The sequence below is a fragment of the Hylobates moloch genome, unplaced genomic scaffold (assembly GCF_009828535.3).
Source record: "Hylobates moloch isolate HMO894 unplaced genomic scaffold, HMol_V3 SCAFFOLD_1, whole genome shotgun sequence".
NCBI lineage: Eukaryota > Metazoa > Chordata > Mammalia > Primates > Hylobatidae > Hylobates > Hylobates moloch.
This window is the reverse complement of record NW_026652276.1, coordinates 216,960,001-216,982,818: the sequence shown is the minus strand read 5'-3', so window position 1 is coordinate 216,982,818 and position 22,818 is coordinate 216,960,001. Positions and strand designations below refer to the sequence as shown.

Genomic DNA, 22,818 nt, shown 5'->3' with positions numbered 1-22,818 from the left:
TAAGAAAAATTTAAAACAATTCCATTGCAATTGCTTCAGAATTTGGAAACTATTTGGTGAATATCCTTAGTTTATGACAATGTAGTTCTTTGCATAAATTCGATAAGAATCTATTTTCTTTTATAACAGGACATAATTGGAGACACTGGTGATTTTATCAAGACTTTGATTGTAATGACATTTTCAGATGGCCTTGAGAAAATGAGGCCGACCTATAAAGCCAATAAAAACCCCTTGGAAAACCTGGGATCATACATTGTTATTTGCAGAGTCCTGACTTGTGGTAAGTAAAGAATGTCACTTTCTGACAGGCCCAGGAAACTCAAGTTTTCTTGGGACCTTGAAAAAAGAGGAATTCACCCAATTCGCACAGGTATCTGCAGGCACAGTAAATTCTTAGCTGGGCTCAAGACTTTTAAAAAGCTTAAATCTTAGATTCCTTATGAAAAGCTTCCAGCAAAGCCAATTTTATAAAGAGAAAGAGAGAGGCTGCATGGCAAATGATTATTCTTGCTGAACTTTATGCAAATAATCAAGCCAAGTAAATAGAACTAAAACTTATCTGAAACATAAATTGATCCTACTATGATTTTGTCTTTAATAAAATTTGAAAATTGGAGACAGAAAAATTACGTTTCAAACTAAACTATAGTACACCTGTTATTAGATTCTAGTCTTGCCTAATGTTTCTGATTTTTATTATTTTCCACAATTTAGACTGAATTCTAAAATTTTTCCTGACTACAATTCTCCAAACTAATGTTTTCAATTTTTTCCCTTCTTTTTTTCCTTTTTGTCCACTTTTCCTGACTTGAAATCACTAGGAATTAAGCTGTGCTCTTCTTAAAGCCATGCAAACTGAAGATAGACAACTTAAACTTTGCAAGAATATAACAGCAACCTATTTATCTACATAAACCACTTTTATACCTGCCTACTGATGTATGGACTTCAGTGTAATATGGCCTATATCAGTTTTCCAAGACTGTTTTCACTTTTTGTTTGTTTGTTGTTTTCTTTCTCTCTTCCTCTCCCATTTTTTTTTCTTTGTGGGATGCGAGACCTTACAACCTGCTAAAAATGAGCTTTCCTAACAATGTGGGACCTGTCTTTCTAGGAATAAACTGTCCTAGGCACCAGAGATCAGACAAAACCAGAGACTCATTTTCTTCTAAAATGCTTTCTCTGAAAGATTTTAAAAAGAGAAGGGCAGCAAAACATGAAAGGAAAATAAAAACAACTCCAGTTCACAATGCTAAAAGAAAAAAAAAAATTAAGCTGAAAGCTGAGTCATGCAAGAAGCTGACTTTCCTTTTTGTTCCTAAGCAGATAGCAACAGATAAAAGGTTAAACATCTCCACAGGTAGCTTCTCTATGTTCACCTTATGTAAAGTATGCTGGTTTACTGAGTATGAGACAAATACGCAATTGACTATTTCTCTACCTGCTCCTTTTCTCCGGCAACATGTGGATTATCATACCCTCCCTTTCTCTCCTCCAGCCCACTTTTCCCCTTTAAATACTGAAAGCCTCAAAATCATCTTTGAAGAAAGGCACAGACCACAGACTGTGCGATTCCATGTTCATTTGTTCCAGGTATGTCCTTAATCTTGGAAAAATAAACTCCTAAATTGATTGAGGACCTGTCTCAGATACTTTTGGGTTTACACCACATTATGCCTGTCCTTATCTTTTTTTTTTTTTTTTTTTTTTGAAGACAGAGTCTTGCACTGTCTCCTGGGCTGGAGTGCAGCAGCGTGATCTCGGCTCACTGCAACTTCCGCCTCCCAGGTTCAAGCGACTCTCTTGCCTCAGCCTCCAGAGTAGCTGAGATTTTACAGGCACCCGCCACCACACCCGGCTAACTTTTTGTATTTTTAGTAGAGAAGGGGTTTCACCATGTTGGCCAGGCTGGTCGCAAACTCCTGACCTCGTGATTCACCAGCCTCGACCTCCCAAAGTGCTGGGATTACAGGCGTGAGCCACTATACCCGGCCTCCTTGTCCTTAAGTGAGCACTGGAAAATGTGTTCTCCTTAGAGTCTGAGCAGCATTCTCAAACAACTCTGTCCACAGAAGGTTGAAGCCCCACTCCCACTTGGAGTCTATTTACAGTTTCCTTTAGTCTTGACTGATAGCTATTTTGGCATGTCTCTCAAAAATTTAGCCAGCTTCTTACATATTTGATTCGAGCTAGCTCCACATACCATGATTGTGTGTGTCTCCACTGCACTAAGTCACAACTTTCTCTTTTACTTCTTTCTTGTGGGTACCTTGAATCTATCAAGCTCTGTCATGGGAAGACCTGTGCCATGTTGTTCAACTGAAAAGATTCATGGGGTACCACTTTAATCTATTCGGAGGTTTTAGTCATGGGTGTGACTATCACACCCGTAATTTGATCCTTGCCAAGAGGTTGAGTTCTAATCAGCCTTTGTTGCTCATCTCAGTTTTGTTTTTAATGAATAATGATGAGAATCACTTGCATCTTCTAAACGTGCATGTCTCCAAGTTTATAGCTCCCTATAATCACTTTCATTCCTAACTGCAAGCTGGACAATTATTTTCTAAACTCATCATTTCCTGTAGTATTGAGACACGAGAATAGGGTCTGGAGGCAGGGAGATTAATTAAATCTTTTTTAATTATCTAAGGCCAATTCACACTGACTTCCTGAAACTAAATCAAAAGGAAAACCCCAACTTCCTATGCCCAAGTAACAAATGGACTCAAGGCTACTTCCTTTACAACCCCCATCTTTTCTGGGTGGCAGATAAAAAATTGTAAGTACCTCCGACTGGTTCCCTCCTGCAGCCAGTCGGGCTGGTCACAGGCCAAGTCTTCCTTTGCATAGGAGTATAACTTTGTAACTTCACTTCAGCCTCTGATTCGTCACTTTCTGCAACCAATTAGTCGTTTGCATAGGGTGTAACTGTAACTTTGCTTCAGTCTCTGATTGGTCCCCTCCTGAAACCAATCAGACTGATTGCGGGCCACTACTTCATTTACATAGGCTGTAAACCAAGTAACCAATGGGAAACCTCTAGAGGGTATTTAAACCCCGGAAAATTCTGTAACCAGGTCCTTGAGCCACTTTCTCCAGCCTGTTCCCATGCTACAGAGTGTGCTTCCATTTTCAATAAATCTCTGCTTTTGTTGCTTCATTCTTTCCTTGCTTTGTGCATTTTGTCCAATTCTTTGTTCACAGTGCCAAGAACCTGGACACCCTCCACCAGTAACAGTATTTTATATAGTCAATAGTTACTGATACATGGAACCAGCTTTCCATTTTCTGGCCTTTTCCTCTAGAACTACTAGAGCTTCCCCATATTATTAGTTTTGCCAAAGGTTTCACTCCTGTGAGTATGAATCACCATCTTTACGGCTTCTCCTATCACTTCCTTTGTTGTGTACTCCCCAGCCACTGAGCCAATGCCATTTATTTAAAGTTTTTGTTCTAGTAACATTCCCATTCTGACAGTAATTTCTGTGTTAGTCAAGATTGGTTCAGTGTTCCTCTAGTAATAAACACCACAATTTCAATGGCTGAAAACAATAAAAGTTAAATTCATATTAATCCTATATATCCATTATGGGATGGTGACAGAGCTCTGCTCATTGTAGTTACGCAGGAACCCAGACTGTGTAGCCACTATCTTGCGTGTTGCTAGTTGCTGTAGTAGAAGGAAAGAGTTCTGAAGGGTCTTACAATGACAAGCCTGGAAGTGACTCATTTCACGTCTGCTCATAACTAACAGGCCAAAATTAGTTACATGATATTATTCAACTGCAAGCCAGGAAGAGCAATTCTCTCTTGTGCCCAGAATGGCAGACAAAGGAATTATTTGTTTAACACCATGAATACTTACCAAAACAGGTAAACAAAAAAAGATAATTAAAATACTTGTGATATGTGCTGTAAATGGGGGAAAAGCTGGGCTATGTAAGTAGTCGAAGGACCTATTTAAAGTGGGTGGTCTAGGAGGTCTCTCTGAAGGTTTGCATTGAAACCTCAAAAGTCAGAAGGAATGAACAAGACTTAGATGAAGAACATTCCAGAGAAGAAACAAGAAGCATAAAGGCCTTAGGGTGGAATGAGCTTGGTTTAGCTTGAAACTGACAGAAGACAAGATATTTCAAAATCAAAGAAACAATGGGGGTGGCAAGGGAGTGTCATGAGATAGGAGATACTATCACCTACCATCAGCTGTCAGTGCACAGAAGGCCATGAAGGCCATATCAAGTAGTTAGGATTTTAACCTACTTGCAATAGGAAGCCTTTGAAAGGTCTCAGAACAAGTGCATGTTTAAATTTTAAAAGAGTAACTCTCAAAGTGGGGAATTATCTAGAAAAGGATGAGTGAAAATAGGACACCAAATGGGAGGCTATCACAGCACATAGCATCATAGCAGTGTAGACAGAGATGACAGTGGCAGGGGTGCAGGATATGTGAGGGTACAGGGAGTAGTAATAGTGAAGATGGCAATAAATGAACAAATTTAAGACATATTTTGAAAGATGTACTGATGGATTGAATAACAGAAAAGTTGAGAATGGGAAGAGCAATTATGACTCCCATGTTTCTGGATTTAGTGATAGGGTGGTTGGCAGCACCATTTACAGAGATGTGTGGGGGACAACTAGGTTTAACATCTACAGGAGTCCAGATCCTATTCTGGACATGTTAAGTTTGAGAAATCCAAATGAGTACGAAGTTAAATATAAGAATAGATCACAGACGAAAAGTCTGGTTAAAGTTTTTTTTTTTTTTTTTTAGATGATCTTGCTCTGTCACTCAGGCTGGAGTGCAGTGGTGCCATCATAGCTCACTGTGGCCTCAAACTCCAGGGCTCAAGTAATCCTCCCACCTCAGCTTCCCAAGTAGCTGGGAAGGCAGATGTCCGCCACTGTACCCAGCTAATTTTTTTAATCTTTATGTTTCGTAGAGATGGTGTCTCACTTTGTTGCCCTGGCTGGTCTCCAAGTCCTGGCTTCAAGTGATCTTCCAACCTTGTCCTCCCAAAGTGCTAGGATTACAGGCATGAGCCACTGCACCCGGCCAAAGATATAAATCAAGAGCTCTCAGCATGATGTAACTCAGAAATCACACAGGTGGGAGTCTGTTGGAGAAGAGATGGAGATTCTAGGACTTGCCTAACAAACTCCCCCTTGAGATTTGTTTCCAGAAATCATATCACTATTGGGTATGTGGACTTGTATTTCTAATTATCAGGGAGTAAAATTAACAAATGACAATCTAGGGAGCTGTTAATATTTGGAGGGATTTCTTTTGATTTGAAATCTATTTGCTATTCTATTCTAAATGATAGCAAAAAAAAAATACATTTCCAAACACTACTGACATCCCCATTTTACACATGTGGAAAACTGAAGCAGAAAGGCGTTCAGTAACTTGCCCAAGATGACACAAAATTAGCAAGAAGTGGGACCTGTATAGCAAACTAAACAATTTGGCTCCAGAGTCTGTTCAGAACCCCTACACTGTATGGCAATGGTGGTAAAGTAGCTTGGTTAATGTGTTTAGTGAGTTACAAATAATAGATTATATATATGAGTTATATATATAATAGTTATATATGTATATATATTATACGTATATTTCTAGCTCCAATAAGAGCTTTTATTGCATCTATGCTCATGTGCGCATGCCTGGATCATTAGGGTTGTGAGGAACAATTCAAGTGGTAGCTGTGCACTATGGCATTACAACTAAACCCTAGGAAGAACCGAACTGACCTCACCAGGACAGTCCTGAAGTTTCAAACCATTAAAAACAAACAGTAAATTTTAAAAACGCAAATTGTAATAGACAGTTTGGTTTGCTCCACTTTATGGCATCAAACTGAATGCCTGGACGTCATTTGCTGGTCAGGAAGATGAGTTAATTTTTTTTTTCCTTGCCACACACTAAAGTTTTTTGCTCCAGGGAACATTATACATAGTGTTAACACACTCAATTTACATTGTAGTTTTAGTGTTGAAGATTTCCTGGAGGGCAGGAATAGCGTTATTCCATCGTTTTTAGCCCAGTAGTACTGGATGACGGAGAGAGAGAGGGTGAAAGGGAGGGAGGGAAGGGGAAAAGGCAAGGAAGAAGGAATTCAAATCAAACACTCTTACTATACATTTTTAGAAGCTGAGCAAGATGCCCTCCAAGATTATGTTTTTTAAAAAGTAAAGTTTTTCCCATTAATGGTGGTGCAGAAGCGTCCTAATCCCATCGAAAGTACTCTCACTCTTCTTCCATTCGCTGTCTTGACCTCCCCTGAGCCTCCTTCATTCAGCCTCCCAGTCCCGCCCACTTGTCCCCGGCTCCTACCCTCCACTCCAGAGTCCCAGCAGCCTGTACATTGCGCATGCGCATTAGTGGCGCTCGCGCCGCGGACCCAGAGAGGGGCGTTCCGCGGAGGAGAAGAGGAAGAGGAAGTTGGGGGAGGGTCCTAGCGGGGAGTGAACCGGAAGTGTAAAGATTCCTGCCTCTCCTCGGCCAGGCGGAACCTGCTCTGCTGGGCCCGGTGGCCGCAAAAGAACTTTCTTTCTCCCGCCCGAACGGTCGCCGCGGCCAACTGCCTCGCCCGCCTGGCAGCCTAACCCGCCTTCTCTTCTTCTCCTCTCCGGCTTCGCACGGCCCTGCCTCCCTCTCGCCCGGCGGCATCCGCTTGCTGCTGCCACCGCCTCCTCATCTTCTGCCCGGCCAACCGGTCTGCCCCGCTGCAGTGATGTGCGACAAGGAGTTCATGTGGGCCCTGAAAAACGGAGACTTGGATGAGGTGAAAGACTATGTGGCCAAGGTAAGCGAGGATGAGAAGAGTAGGCGAGAACACGGAGGTGGGCTGGAGATGAGGCTGAGGAAGCTGATGGGAGCTGGACTGCAGGGATGGGGGTGGGCGGGAGGAGAGACTTCCTGGGTGGAGGCGGCACCAAGGAGAGAGGGGCGTCTAGGGAGGAGCTAAACTGAAAGAAGGGTCCAGGTAACTTGGTAGCCTTCTGTGTCAGGTAACTGCTGCGTTAATACAGTCAGGCGCTACCTGACTTCCTGGCCTCTTGGGGGAGGGGAGGAGTGGAGTCTGGCTCATCCAGAGTTTCTTCTGCGCACTGATCATTTGAGTTTGGCCCTCTTCTACACCAAAGTTACTTAAACCTTTCTTTGAATGAAGTAATTCTCCATCTTGGACTTACCCATTACTAAATGAAGTAACCTAAGTAATTAGGATCAGAGGAACATTTTTTTTTAACGCTGGGCCTGGTGTGAAGTTAAAGAATTCGTTGACCGTGAAAAGAGTACCGAAAATAGAAATAGTTAAAATTCTGAAACTGAGTATCACTTCACTGTGGTGTCTTAACTTTGGGTGTGTCCTTTTTCCTTTCCCCCACCACAACAAATACATATTTGCTTCAGGTGGTAAGGTTGTCAACTGGCATCTGGGAATGTTTAAGATATCTGAATAGTTTTTAAACAAGCATGTTAACTTCAGTTATTCCATTCTTCTCCCTGATTTCACCTAAAATGCTTACACGTGTAGTAAATAGCAATGCAGTTTAGTAGCAGTGTATTTGGGGGGTAAAATCATGATGAAGAAAGACAAACTCAAACCTCAGCCCCAAGTATAAAACTGAATCCACACTGGCAGAGTGGGAAACTTAAAATTCCAAGCTAGCCTGCCTTTCCATCCTGAAACTGTGCCTTTGTAATGATGAGAGAACTTAACATGTGATTTTAATTTAGTGATAATCTAAAAATAATCTTCCAAAACAAGTATAATTTTATGACAACCACGGATGGCATCTTGCTCACCTTCTAAAAGTGTGAGAACCCAGTCTAGATTTTAACTCTTCAAAGAATAGGACCTGACCTGGGTTTTTGCTTCAGAGGCTGTGTTAGGAAGCAAGTAAGCAGAAGCAGTTTCTTAAAACTTACAGGATTGTGCAAGGCAAACTGCTGAAGGTTTTTACTTTATTTAATGCCATTACAATTTAGACTTTTTCGATGCTGCTTACCTGCTTAGTTATTTGCAGTGGAGTTTTAGGACAGGCTGTCCTCTAGTCACTGCCTTCTCAGCTGGTAGCCAACTGAAACTTGACTTATTGGCTGTTTCAATATAAAGCTAAAAGGTAGAAATTATTTGATACACTTACCAGTGGTGGGACACTGCAATACTCTGGAAGTGAGTGGGCTTTTGTTTTCCTGTCATGGTGGAACCTAGGTTGTTTGATATACTTGAAATACAAAAAGTTGATTAAGTACTAACTGAACTTAGACCTACCAAAATAACACAATTTATTTAGTTTTTTCCTGACACATTATTTTATGTCATCCTTGTGAATACTGGGAAGTAAGTCCTATTATTGGTCCCATTTTACAGATTACTGAGATGCAGGATACCTAAGAAAAGTTATGGAGATGGTAAATTATGAAGCAAGAACTAAACTGCTGACCCCAAAACCGAAACTCTTTAACTGCTCCACGCACTATCTCTCAGTCTAAGATCTAATTGTGAAAGCGTATCATACCAAGATTTCTAGCAGGACATTCCCAAGGTCCACATTCAGGCAGGTAAATTGTGCCCAAAGAATTCTCCACTACACAAAAATATTTGTATGAAAATATGTGCCAATAAAGATGGATTAATTTATTTCCAGTTAGTTTTATAATTAGGTTAGATTATCATGTTCAATTTGATTATTTTCCCTATATTACTACCATAGCCTGTTCTTCATTAATGTAAAAAATTTGCATAAGAGGGAGGGTAGACATTCGGAAAAAGCAAAAGAAAGTATTGAAAGTTGGACTATCCAAAAAGATATGACTATAACTGTAATGTAATCTGATGTACAGAGCATTGAGCTTTATCCTTTCTTAGTTTTGAAGATTTCATAAAGTATCTTTCACTTTGTTAATGAGAAATAATAACAAGCACTGAAGTTTGTACTGACTCAGCTCCCTTATGGTGCCCATTTATACTTTCAGGTGCTTATTACAGTTTCTTCTGCCCCACAGCTATCTTCTCTGCTTATTTATTGACTCACCTTTTTCATCTACCAATTTGTGAACAATCACTTTTTGAGTTTCTGTAATGTGCATCTATCTGAGTAGGTATGTACAAAGAAAATACTAAAGAAACACTTAGACCTGTCTAGTCTTCATTCTCAGGGGTGAGAGTCTATTTAAAAAAAACTCCTCAACATTCCTGTGAAGATCTCTCATATTGTTAACATAAGAATCTACCTGTAAGAGTAAGATAAGCATTTTAGTATGCCCCTCCTCCTCCTCTTTTTTTTGGAAACAGGGTTTTTTTGTTTTTGTTTTTTGGAGACAGGGTCTTTGCTTTGTCGCCCAGGCTAGAGTGCAGTGTCGTGATCATAGCTCACTGTAACTTCGGACTCCTGGGCTCAAGTGGCCCTCCTGCCTCAGCCTCCTGAGCAGCTGGGACCATAGGTGTACATCACGACACCCAGCAAATTTTATTTTTTGTAGAGACTGGATCTCACTGTGTTGTACAAGCTGGTCTCAAACTCCTAGCCTCAAGCGATCTTATGGCCTCGGCCTCCCAAAGCTACTGGGATTACAGGTGTGAACCACCGGGCCCAGCCCGTTTTTCCTTTATAAATTAGTGTTTTTAAAAATCAATAATTACACTTTTCTACCTGCCTCTGACTTCTCTATTGAAGTTTGAAGTGTGAATATCCCTAAATCATTGGTTTTAGGTGAGTTCTTGAACTTAGAAAAGTCAGTTCACAGTTCCCAAACCACTGAAAATTGTATTTTGAAATGGAAAAGATAGTATTGAGAGAAAAATTTAGATTATTTAGAGAAAAATTTAGATTACTACATTAAATGTTTCATGTATAACTTTAAGACAATATCTGAAGTAATTTTAAAGTCTTTCAACACTACATTTGGCTTCTTGACTGACTTAAGGACCACATTTAGTTAATTCATTCATTTTTACGGGGCGTCTTTCAGGTCTTAAACTCTTTAGTAGTCCTGGGATGATAGTAAAGGAGTTGGACACAGTTTTCGGGAAACATAAGCATCTATATTTAGCAGATCTACGTGAAAAAAAAATTCAGACTTTTATAGTAGTATGCAAATTATAAATAACATCTCATTTTCATAAAATTCAGTTGTCCAGCTGGAAAACAAGTGAAAGCCAGAAAATAAGGTATTCATGAGCAGCTATAAGAGATATTCATGGCCCCATTTTTGATCTGGATGTTTCTTTTGGGTGACATTATTTTTGACTTTGTCTTACATTTCTGCCTTTATGTTCTCCTGTTGGAGTTAATTCTAGCCTCACCTGAATTTCAGACTGCATAAGCTCTGTTCAGACAAATCCCAAATTGAGCTGTTTTCCTCTCAAAAACTGTTTTTATTCCTCTTGTGTCTCCATTTTGACTAATGGCATCAAGACCCAACCATTTTCCCAAACTGGAAACTGGGAAATTTTCCTAGATTTCTGAGGGTTACCAAGACTACCTTCTTAGTCTCCCTCATCCATTCCTCACTCTCCTTTCTTCTTCTTACTACTTTAGATCAGTTGCTGCTGCTTTCCAGCCTGGACTATATTTTTCTTGACTATAAGAAAATAAGAAAGAAAATATAGTCCAGGCTGGAAAGAAGCAGCAAAAATTGACCCCTTCCTGGTCAGTTTACACAGTTTAGGTGGAGGGATCTTTCTGTAACATGAATGTAAGCATGTAATCTTTTCCAGCCAATCTCCTTCACTGCCCTTAAAATATTAATACTTTTGTGATTTCTCATTGCTTATTTTAAAAGGGCCAACTCCTCCTTGGTATGGTGTACTAGGCCACTATTATCTCATCTGGGCTTGCCTCTCTGTAAGCACTCTGCTCCAGATCCTACCATCCTGTTTCTTCCTTGTAGATCTTTACATGTGTTCTTTCATCCTCCTTGACCAAGTCTGCTCACCTCAATCCCTAACCCCCAACCTGGTAAACTCCTATTTACCCTCCTAGGGTGAGTATCACCTCTTCCAGAAAAACATTTTGACTTCACATAGAGTGCTGCTTCTTTTACTGTTTTGCTCATCAGATTGCTGTGATTTTGTTTACATGTGTCTTCATTAGGCTCTGAACTCCTGGAGGGTAGATAATATATTCTTTTTCATCTTTCTGTCTCCAGCATAGCACCAAGGAATTTTACACATTAAAAGCATGTTTCTAGTAAGAAATTCATTTTATTCTTAACTTAGCAATAATTTCAACATACTTCATTAATTACAGAATAATAATTACCATTGACTGGATGACTTGCATTGTCAGGTACTAGAAAGCACTCTGCAAGATGTTTTACCTAAGTTTTTATTTGCTTCTTACCACAGTGTTTCAGTATAGGTAATAGTCTCATTTTAAGGATGAAGAACCTGAGGCTTAGAGAACTGAAGTAACTTGGCAAGTTACAAACTAAGTTGTATAACTGGAATTTAAACCCAGAACTGTCTGAATCTACAGGCTGTATGTGAGTGTGTGTGTATTTATAACCATATCAGTTTGCTTTAAAAATTTTTTTTTTTTTTAGCTAACAACACTTTAGAATTGAGAAAACGAGAAAGAGGCTTGTAAGAAGCAGGTACGACTAATTAGCTCTGACTGTGAATGAAGACAAAAATGGCAATCATTTTAAAAATTGTAAATGTAACAATTCAGAAATAATTAGTATAGAGACAAACATCTCTGTAAACTTAAACTCTCATTAGAGACTGTCATTGCTCAAGACGTGTCCATAAGAGTGACTGATAGCCTGCAGAATTTTTTTTGTATTTATAGTCACATATAATCTAACCTTATAATTTATGTTCCTAATTGTGATCCTACACAGTCCAGAAAAAGTTAAATTTTGTTTGTTTGCTTTAGGAAGAAACAAAAATAACTAAATTATTGAGATTGCTATTCATAGTTATTTAAATAAAACAAGTAATACTTTGAAAAAAGTATGTTTTTAAAATTTTATGTATTTGAGGATTGTGATGCAGTATACAGGTATTATTTCATTTACTTATCAACAGTAAGCCATGAGCATTATTAATAATGTTAACCCCATTTTAGAGATTTTAGAGGCAGAGATTAAATAACTTGCTCAAGATCATAAAGTTCTTAAGTGGTGAAGCTGAGATTTGAACTCACTTCCTTGGGTTCTGAAGGAGTTTCAAAGCCCCATGCTGTTAACTACTTCAGCATACCCTTGACCTTCATTTCTCAATAAGGCCAGAAACTAGGGGGGTACTATAGTAAATAGTGAAAATAAACAATCACAGCAGGATGATAATTATCCATTGAGACTACTAAAAGGTGAGCTTTGTGGTGGATTTTGGGGATCCAACACCCTTACAGGTGAGTGCTTGTGAGTTGCATTGATAAATAGCCCCTTATAATCTTCAGCAGGTCTGATGTATGTACTCTCTTGTTTACATGTACTTCTATTTCACTTGCTGTGAAATAGAAGCCTGGTCTCTAACTTCCCTTTCTCTGTGGTTTCCTTTCCCTCCAGCCTCCATTCTAATTACATCTGCCGTTGACACTCTAATAGGTTTGAAAAGCAACAATTTTCACATGCACCATGTGAAAGGATAGAATCTCTTGAACCTGAGAAAGATATCAACTCTAATCTTTAGAAATTCCAAGACTTATTGAGATCACTTTTCACTTTCCTAATAAAATAGCCAATTTAAAAGAGGCCCTGATTCAATCTACTTTGCATTTATTGGTTTTAGGCAGCTTCCTTTTTTTTTTCTTCTTTAAATTATTAGTTCCTTTCTTATAAAAATGTATCACTATGTGTTGCCCTTTCTACAGAAGGGCTGATGACCCATTCAGAAAGCATATGTCAGCTTGTATAAGATACAGGTGCCCTCAGTAGACAGAGAAACATTAGTATAGATTCTTTTCTAATTATTAATGCTTTTAATCATTTTAAAAAACATATAAAATAGAGGAAGATCTTTTTTTACATTGGAACATAAATGTTCATTCAGATGTACACAGGCTATATAAAGTGTTTTGGTTTGAGAGTCTAAACATTTTCCTTTTATTAGTGCAGATAATTAAAAATTTAATGAATTAAAGCTGGTTTAAATTATAAAAATATTATGTGCTTGTTATTTAGAAAAGCAAAGCTGTATTGGATAAAGTAAAATATCCCATTGACTATATTTCCTACCTATGTGGTTCCTCTCTTTAAAATATAAAATTGATTAGGTGTTTTTAAAACAGAAAAGAATAAAGAAGACAAAATTGGCCAAAATTTTACTATTTAGATAACTCCTAACTTTTAAAAAGTAAAATTAAATTAATTCAGATGTGGATTTTAAAATGCCACAGTTAGGACTGAAAGGTAGAGATCTCCCCTCCCCAGTGCCTGTGAACAAATCAGCCATTCTCAACAGGTCCATATAATTAATTTCAGAAAAACATTGAAAATTTACTTACTCATCTGTTTTTCCCGCTTAAAAAGTTCTGTAAACACTTCTGCACTTTGCTTTCCACATTGAAATGTATTTATTCTTCCCTTTTTAAATGGTGAATAGTATTCCATTTTCTGGATGTTTATTTAACTATTCCTATATGATAAACATTTTGTTTCCATGCATCTTTGCAATTAAACAGGATTGTAGTGATCACCTTTGTACATATACCTTGACAACTTTTGAGACTATATCTGCATTACTCTCTTCATGTGTTTCGTTAGCTTAGGCACACATTGGCAGACATGAGACCGATGGTTCCCTCACACCATCAACAGCACTGGGCATCATCAGACTTTTTAGATTTTGCCATTTGGGTAGGTGAAAAATGATTGTTTATGTCTTTTGTTTATTTTTCTTTTAGTTGGTTGGTCTGTTTCTTATTGGTTTGTATAAACTGTAAATTAGGGAAATCAGTTTTTTATCATGTTTTGCAAATATTGTTCCCAGTTAGTCTCTTGACTTCATTTATTTTCTTGTTCTACAATGGCCTTTTACTTTTTGTGGGGTTAAATGTATCGCTTTTTTTCTCTCTTGTGACTTGGATTTTGTATCCTGTTTACAAAGACCTATTCTCCTCTGTAAAATTACAAATAAATTTGCTCTTCTGGAACTTCATTTTTTCTTCCATTTTGGACATTTGACCTTTCCATTATTTATTTTGAAGTAAGGCATGAAATAAGTACATAGTTTTTTTTCTGACAGTTCTCATACCATTTATTATTATAGTTCCTCTTTATTAATAATTTGAACCATCATCTTTATCATAAACAGATTTCTTTTTCTATCTATACCAAACTGATTTAATGATGTGTAGTTTCAAAATACGTTTTAGTATCTCCCTTTCACATTCTTTTTAGGATTTTTGCAGGTGATTCCTTAAAATATTTTTTCCCATAATCTCAAGAAAAATATTAGGATTATTTGAACCTACCTAAAACTTAACCTGTATCTTTTAATAAGCATTAAGCTTTTTTTTTTTTTCCTGGAATGCTGGGATCGTGTGATCTGTGGAACATAATACTTTAACTTTTAATTCTGTATGAATCATCGTAGGATAGGAGGATGTCATGCACTGTGAGAATGTGCCATATCAAAGATTCAAAACAGAGGGAGTGTGTTTAGATAATCAAATCACAGCAAAATTGGTAAAGTTAGTGTATGGTATTACATCACAGTCCACCTTGTAATAAGAAAAATGGCTGAAAGTAATTTTTTTGCAGCTACATCTTTACTAAATAGTTCTGATAAGCTTAGAAGCTTGATTTTTTTTTTTCAGTCCACAGAAACTTACCAGTGTAAAGAGGAGCTGTGATTACTGAAAGGAAAGAAACCAAAATGTAAGAAGTTGACCCAAGAAAGTGAAGGGCAAAGAGCCATATTTACCTTAAAGTTTCAGAGGCCCCAGGCAATAATTAATACATATAAGCGTAACATTGAGCTTCACAAAAAGTTTAAACTTGGTTACTTTTCCCTTATTTACAAAGTCAGAGACATAACATTTTAGGAAAATTTCAATTTGACATATAAAAAATAATGAGCATTTTGATACTTAGGCCTAAAGTAAGTATCTGAAAAATACTGAAAAATTGAGGTATTTAAAAAAAATTGTAGGCCAGGCATGATGACTCATGTCTGTAATCGCAGCGTTTTGGGAGGCCAAGGCAGGAGGATCTATCACTTGAGCCCAGGAGTTCAAGACCAGCCTGGGCAACATAGCAAGACTTCCATCTCAACAACAAAAAAATTATAGGTAGTAAACACTTTAAACATAGTACAATAGATGCTCGTTATGGCACTATCCTTTAGGGATTTGGAATTGCATTATTGGTGAAACCATAGCATAGAGGCTAAATGTGTTGGCTTTGGAATTAGATGTTCCAGGTCTGGCCTTCTTACTAACTAGACACTTTGGGTGAATTAAGCATTCAGAACTTGAGTTTCTTCAACTGGTGAAAATGGGAATGATTGTAATACCTACATGGTAAGTGTAAACTGTGTACCATTGTGCCTGGCATATGGTGAGTGCTAGTAAATATTAGCTGTTGTTACTAATTAGCATCCTCATAAATTTGTTTAGAAGCAAGATTACTTACAGAGCAACTAGTCCAGCTCCCTTATTTTATAGATAAGGAAAAATTAGGTGTGAAAGCCCTTGACCAGTATCATACTGCTAATTGAGATTGAAATTTAAATTCAGTTTTCCTGAACTTGGATGAGGGTTGGGTGGTTGGTTGGTTGGTTGGTTGGTTGGTTTTCCACTACACCATTGTGTTTCCTAATGAAGTCATCTTATGCTAGCTGTTACCTCTAATAAATTATTCTTTTTTGTCCCACAACATCTGCTTGGCAAATTTCTTCTTCTTCTTGAAGTTTTATATTCATGTCTGTTTTGTTCTGCATAGCATTCCTTGACTGCTTGTGCAGTTTATTGTTTCTTGGTGACATCTAATATAGAACTTTTTTGTTGTGTTCATGTTCTGTTGTGGTTTCTAAAATTTGAGAGCTTATGGGCTTCTGGCTTGACTAACAAGTTATTAGACTTGAATTTGAAAAACAGCGGCTTAAGAAACTTAAATCTTGTTCTGTGGGGTATGTCTTTAATTTTTGAACTGCTAAAGTGAGTTTTGTCTTAATGACCGGTTAAGAAAAAACCAAGGGGCATTTATAAATATGGATCAGTTATTACCATTTAGTCACTTGAATAGTGGCTCACAAACTTGAGAATTCAGAGGTTCTTCTCCACTGCCCCCTCCAGCCCCCTGAAAAGTCTTCAGATCTTTAAGCTACAGTGCTTATAGTGGGGCATTTTTCTGTTGACAGGGGTCATAGCACTTGAAGCTTCTTCCTGTGCTTGAGGAGTTCCCTACTTATGTAGTATGAATCTTGATCAAAGGCAAGGTCTGGTGCTCACTGCAACAAAAGCCAAAAAGGGCAAATAAATTGCTTTCTCTTGCCCACACAGGAAAAGAGCTCATAACCCAAACATGACTAATTGGATGTGTCTATCTAGAGCTGATACAAATGCTCAGGCACAATAAAAGATGTAGTGGCAGCAGTAAAACACCACTTTCCAAAAAACAGCAGAAGTCGTTATGTGCCACTTGTAGCATCTCTTCTGTGCCCAGGTGGTTCTTGTGACAGATTTTGATTTCACAGACAGTCCCGGACTTAATTTTTTTTTGACGTTGTGATGATGCAAAAGTGATACACATTCAGTAGAAACTGTACTTCGAATTTTGAATTTTGATCTTTCAAAATCAAAGCTTTCAAAGTCAGAATCATATCACTGCTTAGGGATATGCATGATGGTACTCTCATGGTGCAGGGAGCTGCAGCTCCCAGTCACCCACTCAGTCATGAAGGTAAATAACTGGTACTCTGCTGTGTATTGTAATGCCAGCTGTTTTTGCCCAATGGTAGGCTAACGTAAGTGTTCTGAGCACATTCAAGGTGGGCTAGGCTAAGCTGTGATGGCAGGTTAGGTGTATTAAATGCATTTTCAGTGTAACCCAGTCATAAGTAGAGGAGCACTTGTATACTTGCTTTTAAGCATCCTTGTTTTCTGTCCATTTACTGAGCTTTGTTCTTCAATCCTCCTGGCAGTTCTGGGAGCTACTTTTAATATCTGTTAATGTATTACATGTCTATTAATCAGTCTGATTTGGTTTCTGTTGCTTGAAATTAAGAACCCTATATTAATTTTTACCTGTTTATCTCACCTAATATTCTGTGGGTTTGTTGAAGATAGCAATTATCTTTGTATCCTCAACAGTTATCACATTGCCTGTTATCTGCCATACAGTTTCGTTACATTTGTATTTAATTGGTATTTGCAGAAACTATCCCTTCCTTTGTTGTTTTCAAAGTTGGTTTACCATATACCACTTTGTATGTTAACAGATGTTCTTAGTGTAAATGATGTTCTTTCATTTCCTCTCTTAGAAATAGCTCTAAATTTTCAAGCTCTTTGTTGTTTTAAACCCAATGAACTTTGTCCAACTTTCCACACTGTTGTAGTGACAACAGTTGTATTAGTATAACAGCAACTTCCACTTGTAACCTCTCATGACTATCATTTTAGAATTTCAGTCAAGAATTGTTAACACTGTACAGTCTCACTAAAAGTAAAGATAGTTTTGTGCATGTTTCCTTGTGAAAAATAAGAATCATCAGTACTTTTACCTTGGTATTAAGAAACAAATGTTAAAACCTGTACTTAATGCCACATTACTTATAACAATATAAAAGCATATGGACCCTAAAACTAAGTCCTTAGAAAACATTTTTTATTTATTATTTTGAAGTTCTCTATAAGAGATATTACACTTTCATTTTGGATTTCGGTAGACCTTGGTTTGATTCCCAGCCCTGTCCGCTTACTAACCTTGACCATGTTATTTAATTTCATCAAACCTCAGTTTTGTATCTATAAATAGGGATTGTGATAATAATTCATGTTGTGTACAAGTTTTAAAAGATAATGTAAATGTAAAATTTGCAAAGCAGTGCTTAATACACTGAAATTCTGTAGTAAGTATTTGCTGTTTGTATAATAATAATAATTGTCTGTATAGATCTAAGAGGAGGTTGAGGGAGGCCAATGCTTAATAGCAAGAGTTGGCAGACATTTTTTGTAAAGGGGCAGCTAGTAAATATTTTAGGCCTTGGCTGTCACACAGTCTCTATCATAACTATTCATCTCAGCTGTTGTGCAAAAGCAGTCATAGATGATACATCAATAAATGAGTCTGTCTGAGTTCCAATAAAACTTTATTTACAAAAACAGCATGCTGGCTTTGACCCATGAGCCATAGGTTGCACACCTCTACATAACATTGAAGTTAGTAAAACTACTTTGTCTAATATAAGTTTCACTTTATTCTCAAGTTTTTGAGATACAAAAAAATTAAAATGTATAATATAAAACTTATTTTGGAGGTCAGCATTTTCAAAAACATTATTCAGAAATCTTTATGATTCAAAGATGTTGAACTGGAAAAGCAAGGCATGGAAAGCTGCTTGTGGATAGAGAGAAGAGAGAGGGAGTTTGAATGAAATTCTCTAAAAGAAAATGCATAGAATTTCTATACTAAATTTGAACCTTAGGCAAGAGGCCTAGATTTCTGAAAATGAGGAATCACTTGTAATATACAAATAGGAACTAATTTAGATTCTTAAACCGAAAGTAGATTCTGCGAAATCCTTTCAGCTGCATGAGATCATCCTTCACCAAAAACGTTCCAGAATTTTCTTCCCAGCCCTAATGTGAGTCCTGACCCTGGCTTGATTTCCAACTCCAGAAGTGAAAGAGAAGGCTAGTTAGCAGGTTTCACTGGTTCATTCATAATTCATGCAGCAAATACCATTTGAGCACCTACAGTGTCAGCCACTGAGATGAGTTTTCTTTGGTAGGTTTAGTTAAAAGGGTTAGAGAACAAACAGCAAATAAGTTGGTTGTATGAGTTCTGAATACATTATTTCCCTTATTTAATACATGAAATATGGATAACACTTAGAAAGCAGCTATACAGTTTGTTAAGATAAAGCTATATTTGGTTCCTTTCTCCTCTCTTCCCTCCCTCCCCTCCAACTGTGGAGCCGTGAATTAGAATCTTATAAATGAAGCTACTTTTTGATTGTCAGTGTTTTTTCCAAATTGACATATTATGACATAATGTTTTAAATGGATTTTCTTAGTTTTGATAGTCTTTCTTTATATAAGCACGTGCTTTGTTATTAAAATTTTAATTTCCCACAAGTAAGCTTTTAAAAAATACTTCAGCATTTTCAATTAGAAAATGTCTAAGTGTAATTAATTGCTTCTAAACCTTCCAAAGAAGAAAAATTGTGTGTATTTAATAAGTAAATCAGCTGAAAACTAAAACTAAAATTTCTATAATTTGAATGACTGAAGTAGTCATTTTTGAAAGAAAAAAAATGCCGAAGTTGAAGTTTCCAAGTAAATGTATAGGTGGGATAAGAATACATAACAAATGTATTGTTATTCATTATTTAAAATGAGTTCATATTTATATCATTGAAAGTTTGATGCATTTGGGAGGATGACATCAGCAAGAGAAAGTTCATTTAGTGTGATGTTAACATTTCAGAAAATATATCAAGTAAGAGCAGGTTGATGTTACACTTTCATCCTTTCAGACCTTTCTTTCTTTCTATTGTGCCATCTGTCTGTTTTTCTGTATTGTAAAGTTCCAAATAAAGTATTAATGTATTATCACCTTTCTTGTTTGCTTTGCCCCCTCAGTGGTAGAGTTTACATATAAACCCATTGCTGTGTTGTAATTTATAATTGTGGTATTGTTTCACACACTGGTATCAGTCACCAGTACAGTAATAGGTGCTTCTTTTTTGCAAAGTTATAACCTAAATAAGGACTTTTAACCTGGGGGATTGGGTAGGGAGGAGGATAGAGAGAGAGTATTAGGAAAGGAGTGACTATATTATAACATTCATCTCAAATGGATCTGTCATTTTTAAAATATTAAACACTGCAGTCTTAAGGAATTCTGAATTTCCAGTGGGGAAGGATAATACTTAACTGTAACTGAAATTATTGGGGACATCGACTTAACTATATAGAATTTTGTAAATTTAATACTTTTGCTGCTTTCTACTGTCAAGTGTCCAATATTTAGTTTACATGCTGTGGTACAAAGTGGTGACACATATGCTAATTTAGTCTACTATTTGCTAGGTAGCTTTTGGGACACTGAGCTCTTGTGACAGTACGGTATGTACCTATACCTTGGAACTCAGTGGCAGCAATGTGTACATATCTTACAGATCAAAGAAAGAGTATTATTTGTTTCTTTTCACCTGAAGAAAGGTCTAAAAAACATTCTCTGTAGGAGTCGACCATTTCATTTAGTAATAGCATAAAGAGTACTATTTTATTGTAGTGTTTATTATTCAGATAAACCTAATGCCATGTAATAGAGGCCTGTAAGAAGTACTAATCCATTGAATAATCCCCACCAAGCCACACAGTGGAGGAGCATGTAAAAGATTTTGCTGTTGAAGAGAAAATCTGAAACTACTAAAAACATACCCCTTATTTGTTAATATGTTTATGTTTCATATTAAAACCAGTTAGGAGAGTAAGGGAGAAAAAATTGAAAACAGCTGGGAAAAATCTAGTGAACAGTGGCAGTCTTTTAAACCATGTAATTTCATATTAATTTAACCACCTCCAGATTGGTTTTTCACAGATTTGGTTCTGTCCATAAGTAATATTCTTGCTATTAATAGAATACTTTACTATTTTAACGTTTATTTTCAAAATGGTCTGCAATTCTAGTATTGAGTTCTTCTTTGCTCCATCAGTAATTGAGGAGATTTAGTATTGGTTTGGTTGTGTGTATGTGTTTTGTGTGTTATTTTTGTTCATTCATTTTTTTTCTTATGTTTACTTTGTGCTAATGCTTTTGGTATTAATTTTGCTTTATTGCATTGGGATTAGATAATGGGTTCTGTAAGTATTGAACTTTTCTTTGTTCTGTTATAATTATATTTTGTTGATATTCAGTGAAATAGTAACGTACAATTTCCATAGAGTACAAAGTTTGATATACATTAACAATCTCATTAATTATTAATCATGCCTGCTGTGTCCTTACCTACCAAAGACTGAGATGATTATGATAGTCTCTCTGTACAGTGCTATTTTTGTCAGTTGTTTTCTTGCCATTCTTCAGATAATTCATAACTAGCTTTTACATTTTTTCATGTAAAATGAACATCTTTCCCATTTACTTTTTTTGCTTTGATTCTACTTTATCATGTACTAATATTACTCTTCCTAGCTTTTTAGATTTATGTGCCTAGTATATTTTTGACCATTAAACAAATTTTTTTCACATTTTCATATTTTGCTTTTAGGTATCTCTCAGTAGCAGCTTCTGGTTGGAAATTTGTTTACTTTTCTTTTTGTTGTTGTTTAACAAAATTCAAGATTCTTCTTTATCTTTAAATTTGACGTTAAGAGCCTAGCACATTGAACCTGTAATCCCAGCTACTGGGGAGGCTGGGTTGCTTGAGCCCAGGAGTTCAAATCCAGCCTGGACAAGGCAGTGAGATGTTGTCTCAAAAAAAAAAAAAAAAGAAAGAAAAAAAAAGATATATATCTCAAACTCTCTCCAAATATCATTGCTATAGATAGTTTCTCTCTGTAGTCCTCTGGAATTCGGCGTTCTAAGGAAGCCACAAATATGAGACCAGTTTAATTTAATTTTTTTGGTGTTAATGTGATTTTGACTTTTTAATTTTGGGGGTCTTTTTGCTTTATCTAAAGAAATTCTAAAACTGTATTTTTGGGGGGGGGAAATCAACTGAATTTTTGTCTGCAATACAGTGAGTGCTTACAATCTATAGGCTCAGGTCTTTCCTGAGTTCAGAAAACTTTTTAAAACTTGTTACCGTTCTGGTTATGTATCATTTATAAGTTACAGCTTTACACTCCTAATACCAATCACCTTTTTCTTTAAACATTTGTACTACTTTATTACCTCGGTATTCTGGGAAAATTTCTTAAGTTTGTTCTCAAGTCTTTACTTAATTAAGTTTTCTTAATTTGAATAGTGTTTCCCAACTCTACTGACTTCGGTACAAATTTTAATTTTGCAATTGCAGTTTTAATTTCCTTGCTATATGTCACTTTCTCTGCAGCTTCCCTTTCCTATCAGCCTGCACCTCAGTTTGTTTACTTTGTGTGTTTGCCTATTCTCTTCTTAAGACACCCTTACTTATTGAGCCCATGTCTTTTGGATTCCATTTTGATTACTCTGTAGATGTTTTCTAAAGTTGTTTCTTTTTTTTTTTTAATTAAAAACCAAAAAAATATGGACTGCTTCATGAATTTGCGTGTCACCCTTGCAGAGAGGCCGTGCTAATCTTCTGTGTATCATTCTAATTTTAGTATATGTGCTGCCGAGGCGAACACTAAAGTTTCTTATATTAAATCATTTCAGAGGTATGTATTTCCTTAGAGTTTTTTTCTTTATTTTCTTTTTCTACTACATTTTAGAGGAAAGAATTTTCAATATATTTCTTTTGCCATGTGATTAGTTTTTATACACCTATCTCCATATTGGTTTTCTTTGTTACCTATCCTTTAAAGGGGAAATACTATTCAGATTTAGGGTGTGCTAGTGGTTAGGATGTGAGGATTGCCTCTGACCACACTTAAAACCTGCTTATTTACTAGAAGAATCCTAGTGCTGGTGGTTTTGTTCACCTAATCTTTTATATTCTCTATTGCCTAAGGCATAACTTCATTACATTGTTTTAAAAAACA

The 22,818-nt window shown here is 36.7% G+C and overlaps 1 protein-coding gene and 1 non-coding gene across 2 annotated transcripts in view; one reads left to right on the top strand and one right to left on the bottom strand.

Annotated features, from left to right (window-relative positions):
* The first annotated feature begins 6,467 nt into the window (after positions 1-6,467).
* MTPN (myotrophin) overlaps positions 6,468-22,818 on the top strand; it is a 49,760-nt gene continuing 33,409 nt past the window's right edge. Inside the window, exon 1 of the mRNA XM_032761859.2 lies at positions 6,468-6,812. Coding sequence (XP_032617750.1) covers positions 6,741-6,812 — 72 coding nt within the window. The 5' untranslated portion in view covers positions 6,468-6,740. The remainder of the gene's footprint in view (positions 6,813-22,818) is intronic.
* Positions 22,358-22,464, bottom strand: LOC116809801 (U6 spliceosomal RNA). Its single transcript, XR_004369986.1, has one exon. It is a non-coding gene; the product is annotated as a U6 spliceosomal RNA (small nuclear RNA).